This window comes from Lasiosphaeria miniovina (assembly GCF_030549165.1).
Source record: "Lasiosphaeria miniovina strain SMH2392-1A chromosome Unknown B0T26scaffold_2, whole genome shotgun sequence".
Classification (NCBI taxonomy): domain Eukaryota; kingdom Fungi; phylum Ascomycota; class Sordariomycetes; order Sordariales; family Lasiosphaeriaceae; genus Lasiosphaeria; species Lasiosphaeria miniovina.
The window spans coordinates 2644612-2656882 of NW_026848221.1; the positions used below are offsets into that span (position 1 = coordinate 2644612).

Here is a 12271-nt window from a genome sequence, read left to right on the forward strand (position 1 = left end):
ATACTTCAGCTTATCTAGAGCATGGGTAGTTCGACCCCCCAACACCATCAGCCCGGAGACATGTATACTTCGAAAGCGGCACTAACAATGTCTTTGAAGACAATGCCCACCAGTCATGATTATATACTAAATATGCGATCCAAGACCAAGCAAAGCCAAGCAAGCCAAACCATCCCGACCCAAGAAGCAGCCAGGCAAGGCCACGCCCGCCGGCCCACCATCGGAACTTTTCCGCGGATTTGCACAATCCTTCCCGTGGCCGAGATCGCCGCCGCCATGGCCGGGCAGATGGCGGCCGGCCACCCCCTGTCTCGACCAGAACTCGTAATCCATCGCTGCTTGATTATTGTGCTAATTATTTCATGAGTGACACAAAGTACATGACGACGCCTTCACCCCAACTTCCTTCTTCCACCCGCAGGCCGCAATGTATAAAGTGTCCAACAAAGTTGAGCGAGCTTGCCAGCTTCCTTGGAACTTGCAAGACTTGATCAAGTCGACAGAGAACCAGTGCGCGGCCGGTGCAGTCCAATTGGGGCCGAGAGGGTCGTTCATCATTTGGAATTCATCATTCATGATTCACCTACCAAGCCAATCTGAAGATCCCAACTGCCAATTCCCAACTGCCAATTCCCAACTGCTATGTTTGAACCAAAGCGTAAACACCATTTGACTAATCACAATGCAAACATAATCAGATAGCCCCCGAATAGGCAATGTAAACCAGTTTCCGGACTATTGCCGAGCAATGAGATGACGGGCCCCCCGCTAAAAACCCCGTTGGCCACGGCCGCTGTTTGGGGCCGCCTAGTTTGAGGTCCACCTCTGAGGCACCGCGCCGCCCGGTACACTGCGGCACGGAGAGAGGGACACAGAGACAGACGGACGGACGGAGGAGCTCCCTGCACGCTTCAAAACGAAACAAAGTCGGGCGCAGAACACAAAAACGATTTCAAGCTCAATTTCAACATTTCTCGCAATCTACAAAAAGCTCGACTCAGCCCCTTTTCCGTAGATAGTTACACCGCACTACCGCTCAACCATCCGCATCCGCACTCGCGCCCCCCGCCCCTACAAAATACACACATCAGGCCGAGAACATGGACTCGCCGTTCGCGCACGAGCTGCGCGTCGCCTTCGCAGCGCTCGAGCGAGCCGCCAAGATCAGCCAGGCCGTCATGGCGCGCTCCGACAAGGGCACCGTGAGCAAGGAGGACCTGAGCCCCGTGACCGTGGCCGACTTTGCCGTGCAGGCGCTGCTGACGGCGACGTTCCACGACGCGTTCCCGGGGGACGGCTTCGTGGGCGAGGAGTCGTCGGCCAAGCTGAGAGAGAGCCCGGCGCTGCTGCAGTGTGTGTGGGATGTGCTCGTCGAGACCGCCGGAGCGGCTTCTTCGTCGTCGCCGTGCGCAATCCCCAAGTCTAAGGAGCATATGTGCGACATGATCGACTGGTGCTGTGCCAGCGTTGGGAGTGGAGGAGACGGAGAAGGAGAGAAGCCCGACGATGGATCTGAATTTTTCGGGACGAGGAGGAGCAGGAAGAGCCGGCGGACCTGGGTGTTCGACCCCATTGACGGGACGGCCAACTTTGTGTGCGGCGAGCTGTACGCCATCAACATCGCCTTACTCAAGGACTACTCCCCGCACGGCCCAGGCGGGAAGCAGGTCCAGGTGCTCGGGGTCGTCGCGTGTCCGAACCTGGCGGTCGGCACGCAGGCGCCCGTGACGAACAGCTCCGTCGACCCAGATGGGGCTGGTTGCATCGTCTTCGCCGCGCGGGGGCACGGGACATATGTGCGGAGCCTGTTCCCGAGACAGGGCGACGGGTCGGAGCCTGCGATACAGAGGGTCCCGTTGATAGCACAGACAGAAGTGGTGGATAAGGCGGTCAGCGAGTTGAGGCTGATGTCCTGCTCCAAGACGGTGGCGTCGTCGTCGGGGCTGGATGAGGTCCACGACGCGGCGATGGCACGGCTGGGCCTCTCGGCGCGGCGCCCCGCCGACAGCGACGTCTACCCGTGGGTGGTACAATACGTCGTGCTTGGGCTGGGGCTCGCCGATGTCATGTTCTGGGCGTATGCGGACCGCAAGCAGCTGGCAAAGATCTGGGACCACGCCGGTGCCATGCTCCTGTACGAGGAGATCGGGGGCAAGATCACCGACTTTGACGGACTGGAAATCAACCTGACAGAGGTGGGCGGGAGAACGCTGGCGACAAACTACGGCATAGTAGCTGCGCCGCGACACTTGCACCACCAAGTGCTCCAGGCCGTACAGGATGCAATGAGGGAGAAGCGGCCCGACTTGGTGATGGACTGAGTGAGGGCGTTGAAGGCTGGCAGAGAGGCAGCGAACGTACTTGGCTCAGATACCCATGGCATCCATCGTTTGCTCGCGATCGTCCACAATCGGCGAGCTGCTTGATTCCCGTCGATATTCGGCGGACCAGCTGGAACCTGCTGTGCCCATCCTCTACCCAGCCAACTGCTCTGTAATCACTCATAATCACAGTCGTGTTCCTTCTCGACTGGCCTTTGCTCTCTTTGGCTGGTTCCGGCAAACCGAGCGGCCGTATTTTTCGCATTTTCGCCAGGGATTTGCGTCATCGAATGCTCAGCCGAAAGGCTCTGTGGTCATGCTTCGTTTGTTCGTTGTATTGATTTTCAACTACCACTAACCATACGGCCTTTAGAGGTCGACTCTTCGTTCACAGTCTCAAAATATAGACCAAAGGGTCTTTGGGGCTGCTCGCCATTGCCGCAGCTGCGGTCGAGCTGAGGTCTTTCAGACGCCGCACGAAGCTGGGCGGCTTCCGCCAATATCAAAGTCGGGCTGGCGCGCTTTGTGGCACCCGCATAGGGCGTCATCAACAGCACTGCTGGCGGCTCTGCCTCGGGCAGAAGGGCAGTGGTCATCAGTGACAAGGTCTTTTTCTCCCGCTCTCGCCTGTCTATTTTGTTGCAAATAAAGAAGAAGAAGTAAAATGAGTGGATGATCCTGTGCGATTCATGACCTGTGGTCAGCGAATCTCCCCAACACAGACAAAGGACGCAAGCTAGTTCGTGACCGGGGGCAACTTACATGACAGCAATCAGAAAGCAGGCGCCGACTATTTCGCGTGCGCCGGCTCCTGGGAAGGTGTCGCGACTTCCGATGCCAAGGACCACATCGACGAGCATGAAGCCAGTGGTGATGGCTGCCCCTAAGAACAGAGCGCCATCCACCCATACGTGGATTATGGGCGAGATGCCCTCGCCGCGGCGGAGGCAGCCAAGCGTGATGAGCTCGGCCGTATTCCACATGACAACTAGGGGGCACTGGGCAAGAGATATTGTCAGCACACGAAGGGGCCCTTCTTGGCGATCTGGCGTAGACAGAGAACTTGAACGCACCACCACCAGCGCCGGAACCAGCCGGTTAGGGGCAAAGACGCCATTCTGGTCTGCTAGGATGGACAAGGCGATGAAGGCGACGATGGCGGCGAATGTGAGGGACGAGACGCGCAGGATGATGCCGCCGGTGAGGAGTCTACCCCCGGCGCGGACACGGCGGCCATCTCGGTTCCACTGGCCGAGATCAACGGAAGAGAGACGGATGCTGCTGTGCGGGAGCCCTTCCAGCCAGTTCTCGACCGTCGGATTGAATACGGGGGGCGGCCGGGCCGGAGGATGGTGGAACGCTTGCCGCCGCATTGGGGAGAAGCCGGCAATGGGCGCGTCTGTGAGACCTTGACGTCTACGACTCCAGCCTCACGGTATTGCCCTTCAAGATTTCGGTCTTGGGGTGCCTGGGTGCGAGATGTAGATACATAGAGCGTCTGGTCGAGAGGAAAACGTGCGCGTGCGGAGCATCCGCCGCCTCGGACTAAGGAGAGTTCTGGTATGCCGGACCGTTGTGGCCTCAGAGCCAATGCATCAGCGGCGCAAGTCTAGTGTGACGTCGGGGGCGCAGGGTTGCTTGGCCCGGCGAGGGGTGGTTGCGGCGTAGTCGTGGGCGAGATCAGATATGAAACCAAGCGTCAAGCCATCCCCTGCTCTTCTTGATTGACTGCACCAGTGACAGGTGCCCAGAGCCGTGAGCTTGTTCCTTTGCACGGCACGGAAGCAATGTTTAGGTATGGTATGTCCCAACTCAAGTGCGTGCGGCCTGTTGCATCTCCAGCTCCTGTTGCATCTCCAGCTCCGAGGTTGGTGCTGGCAAGAGCCACGACGAGGAAGGAACGGCGACGAGGCAGCCCGGATCTTCCATGGGCGGGGAGGGATGCCATCGACTCGGGTGCTGGTAAAAGGGGTCGACGCGCATGTCCGCTCATTCAATACATGGAGAGCATCCGTAGGGACCAATCGACTGTGCTGCTCTCGGTTTGGAATTTGGCTAGATCTGGTTCTTGTGGATCGCAACATGCATGACAAAAGCTCCGAAGTGGAAGGTGGGGGACAGCCAAGGTGGGATTGCTCCTGCCTGGAGTTCCCCCAACCAACGGGCCTCAGAGCGCTGAGAGAGGTGGGAACTAGGTGGCCGCCTTGCCCCAACAGCATCCACAACATTAGGCGGTTTGTGCCGATGCCCGCCCTGCAATTTCCTACTCCTCAGCCGTTTCATCTTGGAGGCACAGCAGCCCCCTGCACGGTGGTGTACCCGAGCAACAATTGCCCTGGCTCTTGAAATACTTGATCTACAGCATAAGTAGTGCAAACCCTGTATGATTTGAAGCCTAAGTTGGCACTTAATCTATTCGCCCTGCAGAAGCCTTTGCCAGTGAATGTATGCGAGGGAGAGGGCGGGCAATCCTGGAATTTGTCTGGACTGGGCGTTCAAACATTCATTGCGGCATTGCCTCTCATCTCAATGGCGATGAAGGGAGCTTTTAGGAATGTACAGGAAGGGCCATGCGGTTTTATATTAGGGATCCTAATACCTATTGTCTCTCTTGGGCAGAAACATTCAGGGTTACCTGTGAGGTAATGGGGGCTTTCTTGTCCGGGAACATGTCTCGCTAACAGACACTCAGGCAGGGGTCGAGGCGCAGCCGGTAATCTCTAGGTCGGGAACGAGCTTCCTTTTCGAGTGCCTACCTGCCCCTGCCTAGCGGGTACCTGATAATATGAAAAGTTAGGCGCAAGACTGGATGGAGTCAAGAAGAGTTGGGCATCCTGCGCGCCTCCAGCGATTCCATGAGAGTCGTCTTATATTGATTTGCGGTCTCTCACTCCACACATCTTCAGATTGCTTTTGTGTATGACTGTAAAGGTCGTGCTTGTATGAGATGCCATAGGCCGTTCCTTGCATATAAAATGAGTCTTTATTGAGCACCTAAAGAAAGATGCGTGCCACTCACGGTTCAGGACTCAGGAGTGGTTTGGTGTCAGGTCTTATTACTGAGTTCGTTCCAGCCGATGCAGGCTCTAATTACATCATTCCTAAGCTTATTAACAACTAGTTATCCAAAAACACATTGCCTCCGACTTTTCATCGTGAGCCTAGCTAACTAATTACATCTCAGCCGTCGGCGGCGCATCACTGCGCTATGATCTCATCGATCCAAGTCTTGACCTTCTCCGCCACCTCTTCGCTATGCTCTGGTTTTCAAAACACGTCAGCTCGCCATGCCTTGAGAGGGGACAGGATAAGGGACCCGTGTGGAAGGGGTGGTGCACTCACTGATGCAAAAGTCGTGCGGAATATTGCCCTCGTCAATGACGATGCGCGTGCGGCCCCTTTGGTTTTGGCGCCTTCGCGAGATGAACTCATCACGGCATTTCTCGGCAACCCACTCGTCCTTCCTCCCGAAGAAGATATAGAACTTCTCACCGCCGGGCGTCGCCGTCGCCGTCTTCGTCTCGGCTGCCCCCTCGGCGGGTCCCGCATTCTTCGCGACGGAATCCTCGCCGCCATCAAAAGCTGCGGCTTCCTCTTCAATCTCCCAGATGTCTTCGCTCCAATTCTCTTCGGCTATGGCGCGCATCTCGTCCTTGCCGAGGTGCAGCGCCTGCCAGAGCCCGTCACGGCTTTTCAGCCAGCGCACAACGATGGCGGCCGCGTCGGGAGGGTGGCCGACTATGCGACGGACAATGAAGTTCAGTAGGCCGGTTGGTACCAGGTCTAGGAAGCGCCTGGCGATGCGGTGGGCGTTCCGGTTTAGGAACGGTGAGGTGCGCAGGTTGTTCATCCTCTTCCCGCTGGGGGAGAGGGCAATGTTGGTGACGGTGGCGAAGAGCAAGATGCCGGCTTTCAAGTTGACGTTGGCGAAGCCGTCGACGGTGCCGCCGCTCTGGGCCGCCGCAGTCCCCCCCCGGATGGCTTTGCGCAGCAAGTAGTGGCGGTGGAAGAGCTCGACGGCGATGTAGGTGCCGACCGAATGGCCGGCGAGGATGACCTCGTCAAAGGGCTTCTTCTCGGCCTGCCCGCTCGCCGGATCAGCCATGTTCACCTGGGCCAGGCGGTCGTAGCAGTGGCGGACTTGGTCCTCGAGGACAAAGGGCTCGGTGCCGGGGGCCGAGCCAAACGGGTCATGGTCGGCGTCGTCGAAGCCCAGCAGGTTCGCCGAGTAGATGTGGAAAGACCGGTCACATCCGGCCCGGGCCTCGGTCTCGTCTAGCAGGCGCCGCAAGGCGGTGAAGAAGGGAATGTAAAAGTCAACGACGCCGGGATTGCCGGTGATGTAGTAGATAAGACAGCGCTTCCGGCCGCCTCCCGTGTTTGATGAAGGATACTCGAGGAAGGGCACCTTCTGTGCTGTCTTCAGCGCCCTGCTCCTGTCTTCTGCGTTGTCCTCCATTGGTAACAACCTTGGCTTGGTGCAGGCAGCGCAGGGACGGGAACCGCCGTGTGGTGAAGCCGTGAAGGTAATTAAGCTCTAATTGAACCTCGGCCTAAGAAATTTGGAAGAGGAACTTGAAGGGCTGCCGGGGTTTCTTCTCAATGCGATATCTCAATCTTTGTTTTCTGGCCCACTGTGGTCGTGTTCTCTGCGAAAGACGTGGCCTATCCAGGCCGTTGGGGGTGGGTGAAGTCGATAGGGAGGACGGGAGCAAGGGCTCGTAGTCAAGCTCTGAGAAAGGTGCCAATTTGCCCTGTAAATTGTGGGTACACTGCCTCCTTGTGCGGCCATTCGGCTTTGGTCTGTGCATTCTCTAGCCAACCAACAGCCAATCTCGGATTTTCCAAAGCAAAAAGCACGAGGCCACCAACGGCCGCGCGTCGGGAATAAGCGAAGGATGACCACCAACCCTAACCCTCAACCACGGCCGTGGTTGACCCACCGGAGACGGAGCGGTATAGTGGTTGACCCACCGGACAAGGAGGAGCGGAAGAGTGATTGACCCGCCGGATGAGGAACGGAATAAGTCAAGAAGATGCCGTGTCACTCGGATCATGCACCAGAGCTCTGATAATAATGTCTCTGGCAATAATGTTAATTATAAGGATGATTAAAGGCTACTTGTAACGGTGACTTGTAACAGAGAAAGCAGCATCCATTCCATTCCATTCTCACTCCGAGTGACCGAGTTCCAGGACAGGGAGCTATCGTCCCACCGAGCACCTTCTTCCACAATCTATTCTGCGCAATTGTTCAAGCCCAGCTCCTTGGCCTTCGCCTTGCCACCGCAGTAGAGCACTCCGCCAACGTTCCAGATCCCCGAGGCTATTGTGCATCGACTGGTTAGCTCCCACATCAGTTTGCCGACTCAAAGGGACAGGGCTCTTACTGATGTCAACGGCCGTGATATTCGGCTTGCCGTCCGACTGCCAGCAAGCGCACTTGATGTTGCGGTGGATTGCGTCAAATTCGTAGTCCGTGCAAGTTTCCCACCACTTGCCCGCATTGTCGGCCACCGGGATCAGGGTCCCGTCATTATTCGAAAAGCAGTTCCTGAGGCCAAGCTTGGAGCATCGGTAGGTTTGGGATCCCGCATTCGAGTTTCGGCAGGCTGCCTGGATGTACGCGTTCTTGCCCGGCGAGTTCTCGTCGTTGAGGTCCAGGTCCACCTGAATGACTGCCTGGCTGTTAGCTGGAACCCTGCCGTGGCTGTTACTCCTAGAGCCCGACTCACAATTGCACGTCTCAATAACCGAAGGAGGCGGAGTCAAACCCGCCAAGTCAACTTTATGAAGCGCGACAACATCGGCATAGGGTCCATGGGCCGAAGCATGCGGGAACATAGACACGGTGGAGCTGACTATCCCGGATGACCATGTGATTGCCGGATTTTCAAACGGCTTCTTTTTCGGGAACTTGGGGTTAGGGGTGTTGCCAAACGGGGGGACACCGTATGGCCAGGGGGGAGGAAAGGGCGAGGGTGGTGTCGGCGTTGGCCGAGGGCTCATCACTGCCGTCTTTCTAGGGAATGCAGCTGTCGACTGAGAAGCCGAGACAGGGGCCCGAGTTGGAGTCATGAAAGGGGTCACGATGGGCGGTCGTCGCCAAGGATCTCGCCAAGGAACTATTTGCCTCGCGGGCGGGTACACTGGATGTGCCGATTGTGTGGGCCTCTGCAACGGCCGACCTGGATTAGGCGGCAAGGTCTGTCGAGCAGGACCCGGAAACAAAGACCCTTGCTGAGTGGGAGCAGAGAGCGAAGAGCTCTGTTGAGTGGAAGCAGGGAGCGAAGAGCTCTGTTGAGTGGCGGAAGGGCGTGGGCTGCCTTGTCGAGTCGGAGCAGGGAGAGGGAGCGATGAGATTCGCTGTGGAAGTGGCCGCCGGACAGGAGGATCGATGTTGGCATTCCGTGGGCCTACAACGCCGGGCACGCCAAGCACGCTGTCCAGACCGCCGAGGAGCACGAAGCCAATAATCGGAGTAACCCGCATGATGGACAGAGTGAGCGAGCCGAAGAGAAAATAAGAGATGCAAATGACAAGAAACGGGATGCCCAGCAAGGTAGCGATGCTTGTGTCCTGGCGTGGCGTGGCGTGGCGTGGACAAGCTCTCTGCTCGTGGGAATGGAAAGATGCTGCGGGTTTTGTAAAAGCCAAGAAATAAAACAAGGGGGGGGAGGGAAATTTAGAGTACTTAATACCTGGCAGGCGGACCAGGCTCAAAAGGGCCAAAGGCAAGTGCACATGAGTGTTTTGTTGGGTTGCGTCTTGAATGAGGCATTGAGGTGCTGAGCGGGAAAGAGCTATCAAGGCAGCCCAACCCTGCGCACCCCGACAGCCCGGGAGCGAAGAAAATGGAACTAAGCTCTGTCCCAAGTTGGGAGGCTCCATTGGCAGCACGTCGTGGGAAGGAATTCAATGACCTCCACTGGCCTGACACTTGCTGCTTTCTGCTTCCTGATGTTGCCAACGTCTACTACGGCCGGCAGGCAGGTGCCCAGGCTACTTCGGTCCGCCTAATCAGAATGAAAAGGTAATGGTCAACAAATGGATGCTGGGAAGCAAGACCAGGAGCTCTCTGCTGCAAAGTGGAGCGTCAACTACTTCCGTGCCCCCCCCCCCCCCCCCCCCCAAAAAAAAAAAAAAAAAACAAAAGCCCGCAGCCCTCCAATATTCAAACACCGGATGGCAGTGGCTACCTTACCTATTGCTACAGTGGTCTTTTTCCTGCTAAATTCAGAAGCCAGGCAGCGATTCTCCCTCTGGCAGTTTCCACTCTCCGACACTTGACTACCATATTTGATCTGATCTCTGCTCCGCAAGGGCAAATCTGAAGCCCCGACCATCGACACTGCCCGATATACAAGACAGCTCGGGCATCTCGGCATTATGGAGCTGAAGAAGATTCTCGAATTCCTCTCCGTCGCACTGACGACACCCCCGCCGTTGATTCTCGACTTCCGCCGCGACACCAACATCACGCAGCCCTCGCGTCAAGGCGGCTTCATGCAAAGCTGCGAAGGCAAACAACCATCCATATGCTTTTGGCTTTGCTTCCCTTTCCATCGCTCGTTCTCCGTGATGCCGTATGCTGACTTGCATCTCCATATCTAGAGATCCGCGCATATACCGACAAGTTCTACGGCCAAGTTGGCTCGGCCTTCAACTTGGCTGCAGCGTGCGGCAACTCCACAAGCGCCGCCACTGGTGTTGCGAATCTGACCTGCACCTACCTCGACCTCAGCCCCTGCTACAGCAACAACCTTGGCGTGCTTGAACCGCTATGGCCCAACGCCACCTGGCACGGAAACTTTACTGAGACCTGCAAGAATTGTTGGCTTCTTACCAAGAGCAACGGTGCACTCATGGGCTGCGACTGCCTGAATGTCTCGGCTAGCGGCTCCGTAGAGTTTGTCCGCGCACAGGTCAACCTCAGTAAGCGCCTTCATTTAGCCACCACTCCATGGGACAATTGACCTGGCGCCTGCTAACACGCGGACAGACGACCACATCTGGAACGATAGCCACGGAATCCTAGCGTGCGGTGACTGGTTCGGCAAGCCCTGGCCACGGTGCGAGGCTATCGGGACCTGCATTGAGCCATTCTGTTGAGAATGTCTGACCAGGGCGGGAGATTTGAAATAGTAAGAAAAGGACACACATGGAAATTCACTTCACACAACATTTGAAGGAGACCACGGCAGCTAGGAACAACTAGATCTCTTCACAGAACTGGGATGAATGTGAAAAAGGCCTATCCATGGACTTTATGTCTCTGGCTTCAGGAATGTGTGCCCAGATTCACTGCCAGCTCTTCCGTCTTCGACGCTGAAGCCTGCCCTGGAGCTCTTCAGTCTTCGAAGCTGAAGCCTGCCCTGGAGAATCATCTACCCTGGGATAGTTTGGCGTGAACCCAACATGTTTGCGCGATTCTCGCTCTCTAAACCCTGTATAAATACTTTTTCACTGAGGACTTCGCGGACCAAGCAGTCACGGTATCACAGATTGGTGCTGATCAAGCAAGAAAACAGGCCTTATTCTTGGGGCCAGACCCAGCCTCAGCCTTACCTTTGTAATTCTCGCCTTTCATATAGAACGAGACACTACTCCCGCCTTTCAATTGCAAGAAATTCAGCAGCACCAGCGTCTCTTTGAAGTCTGAAGTGGATCTGTTTATCTTTAGTCGCCAGATACAAATGGATATTGGATACGAGGTTATAGGTTAGAAGGAAAGGTTTATTAAGTTAGGTGGGGGAGTAAGCGAACGCCACTGATCCAGAACATTCTAGATAAGCGAGGAACACAACCAACCCTCTTATATAAAAAGCCCATAACTCAACCAATTCTTTTCCAATTCTCTTCATCTTCAATTCGTTTTATTCTTCTCTTGACAATGGTTTCATATACAGAAGAAGACCTCCGCAAGGCTTGCGAGGAAGCCGTCAGAACACATCGATTACGCAAAGTCGCGCGAAAATGGAACGTTCCACCCTCCACCCTTTATGGCCGTCTACATGGCTCCCTACCTCGAAATGTTGCTCATCAAGATGAGCAAAGGCTTATACAGACCCAAGAGGATCGTTTAGTCGAATGGATTCTTCTTCAACAAGATTTAGGATTGCCCCCTACACATGCACAGATCAGGGAGCTTGCACGCCGTATTCTAGCTGAAAGGGGGGACTCCTTACCACTTGGAAAGGGGTGGTGCCGTGCCTTTCTTAACCGCAATCGAATTTTGAAGACTCAGAGGGCCAAGAGAGTCGATTCGGTCCGCGTCAACTGCGCTACAGAGTCAACAATTCGACCTTGGTTCAACCATTTCCAAACACCAGCTATCAAGGCGATTAAGCCAGAGAATCGCTGGAACAAGGACGAATCTGGTATTATGGAAGGCAGAGGAACCAACGGCCTTGTCATTGGAAGCCGTGCCTTTAAGGCGCTTCAAAAAAAACAGCCTGGAACCCGCACTTGGACCACTTTTGTCGAATGCATCTCAGCAGCTGGCCGTTGCCTTCCTCCTTTGGTCATTTTTAAGGGGAAAAGCGTTCAACAACAATGGTTTCCTTTGGATATGAAGCCATTTCAGGATTGGTTCTTTACAGCAACTGAGAAAGGATGGACTACCGATGAGACAAGCCTCAAATGGTTAAAAAATGTGTTCATTTCTCTCACCAAGCCAGCAAACTCCTCTGAGAAATGACTCCTTATTATTGATGGCCATGGCAGCCACACAACTGCCGATTATATGTGGGAGGCATTCACAAACAATATTCACATTATTTATCTGCCTCCCCATACTTCCCATGTCCTCCAACCCCTAGATTTGGCCATATTTGGCCCCCTAAAACGACTTTATCGCAGACGGCTTGAGGACCTTCTTGCTAACGCCTTTGACGACTCTTCTGTAGCCGGAAAACGTGCGTTTCTGGAATGCTACCAGATTTCACGCA

At 55.5% G+C, this 12271-nt stretch overlaps 6 protein-coding genes across 6 annotated transcripts; 3 read left to right on the forward strand and 3 right to left on the reverse strand.

Annotated features, from left to right (window-relative positions):
* Positions 1-740: 740 nt before the first annotated feature.
* On the forward strand, positions 741-2321 carry B0T26DRAFT_847167 (uncharacterized protein; the record flags this gene model as incomplete). Its single annotated transcript, XM_060447597.1, has 2 exons — positions 741-1466; positions 1545-2321. The coding sequence occupies exons 1-2, from the start codon at positions 1101-1103 to the stop codon at positions 2319-2321; spliced, it is 1143 nt and encodes a 380-aa protein (XP_060300359.1). The 5' UTR covers positions 741-1100.
* A 617-nt stretch (positions 2322-2938) lies between these two features.
* Positions 2939-3667, reverse strand: B0T26DRAFT_608440 (uncharacterized protein; the record flags this gene model as incomplete). Its single annotated transcript, XM_060435860.1, has 3 exons — positions 2939-2999; positions 3084-3319; positions 3395-3667. Coding segments are annotated over 3 exons (570 nt in total), but the record flags the coding sequence as incomplete, so codon positions are not given.
* Positions 3668-5285: 1618 nt separating this feature from the next.
* On the reverse strand, positions 5286-7075 carry B0T26DRAFT_694801 (uncharacterized protein). Its single transcript, XM_060441257.1, has 2 exons — positions 5664-7075; positions 5286-5581 (listed from the first exon to the last, which is right to left on the reverse strand). The coding sequence occupies exons 1-2, from the start codon at positions 6778-6780 to the stop codon at positions 5520-5522; spliced, it is 1179 nt and encodes a 392-aa protein (XP_060300361.1). The 5' UTR covers positions 6781-7075; the 3' UTR covers positions 5286-5519.
* A 108-nt stretch (positions 7076-7183) lies between these two features.
* B0T26DRAFT_868789 (uncharacterized protein) lies at positions 7184-8330 on the reverse strand (the record flags this gene model as incomplete). Its single annotated transcript, XM_060447873.1, has 3 exons — positions 7184-7647; positions 7712-7999; positions 8057-8330. 3 exons carry the CDS (start codon positions 8328-8330, stop codon positions 7559-7561), a joined length of 651 nt encoding a protein of 216 aa, XP_060300362.1. The 3' UTR covers positions 7184-7558.
* B0T26DRAFT_694803 (uncharacterized protein) lies at positions 8284-8606 on the forward strand. The gene has a single exon (XM_060441258.1). The coding sequence runs from the start codon at positions 8398-8400 to the stop codon at positions 8563-8565; it is 168 nt and encodes a 55-aa protein (XP_060300363.1). The 5' UTR covers positions 8284-8397; the 3' UTR covers positions 8566-8606.
* Positions 8607-9710: 1104 nt separating this feature from the next.
* B0T26DRAFT_868790 (uncharacterized protein) lies at positions 9711-10576 on the forward strand (the record flags this gene model as incomplete). The annotated part of the gene is made up of 3 exons (XM_060447874.1): positions 9711-9813; positions 9936-10256; positions 10324-10576. The coding sequence occupies 3 exons, from the start codon at positions 9711-9713 to the stop codon at positions 10431-10433; spliced, it is 534 nt and encodes a 177-aa protein (XP_060300364.1). The 3' UTR covers positions 10434-10576.
* Positions 10577-12271: the final 1695 nt, after the last annotated feature.

Bases quoted from the DNA above. Each gene is read 5' to 3' on its own strand.
- B0T26DRAFT_694801 (XM_060441257.1), bottom strand. From the start codon at position 6,780: ATGGAGGACAACGCAGAAGACAGGAGCAGGGCGCTGAAGACAGCACAG. The intron at 5,582-5,663 runs GTGAGTGCACCA...TTTGAAAACCAG, and splicing joins TCCGCACGACTTTTGCATCA to AGCATAGCGAAGAGGTGGCG.
- B0T26DRAFT_694803 (XM_060441258.1), top strand. From the start codon at position 8,398: ATGAAAGGGGTCACGATGGGCGGTCGTCGCCAAGGATCTCGCCAAGGA.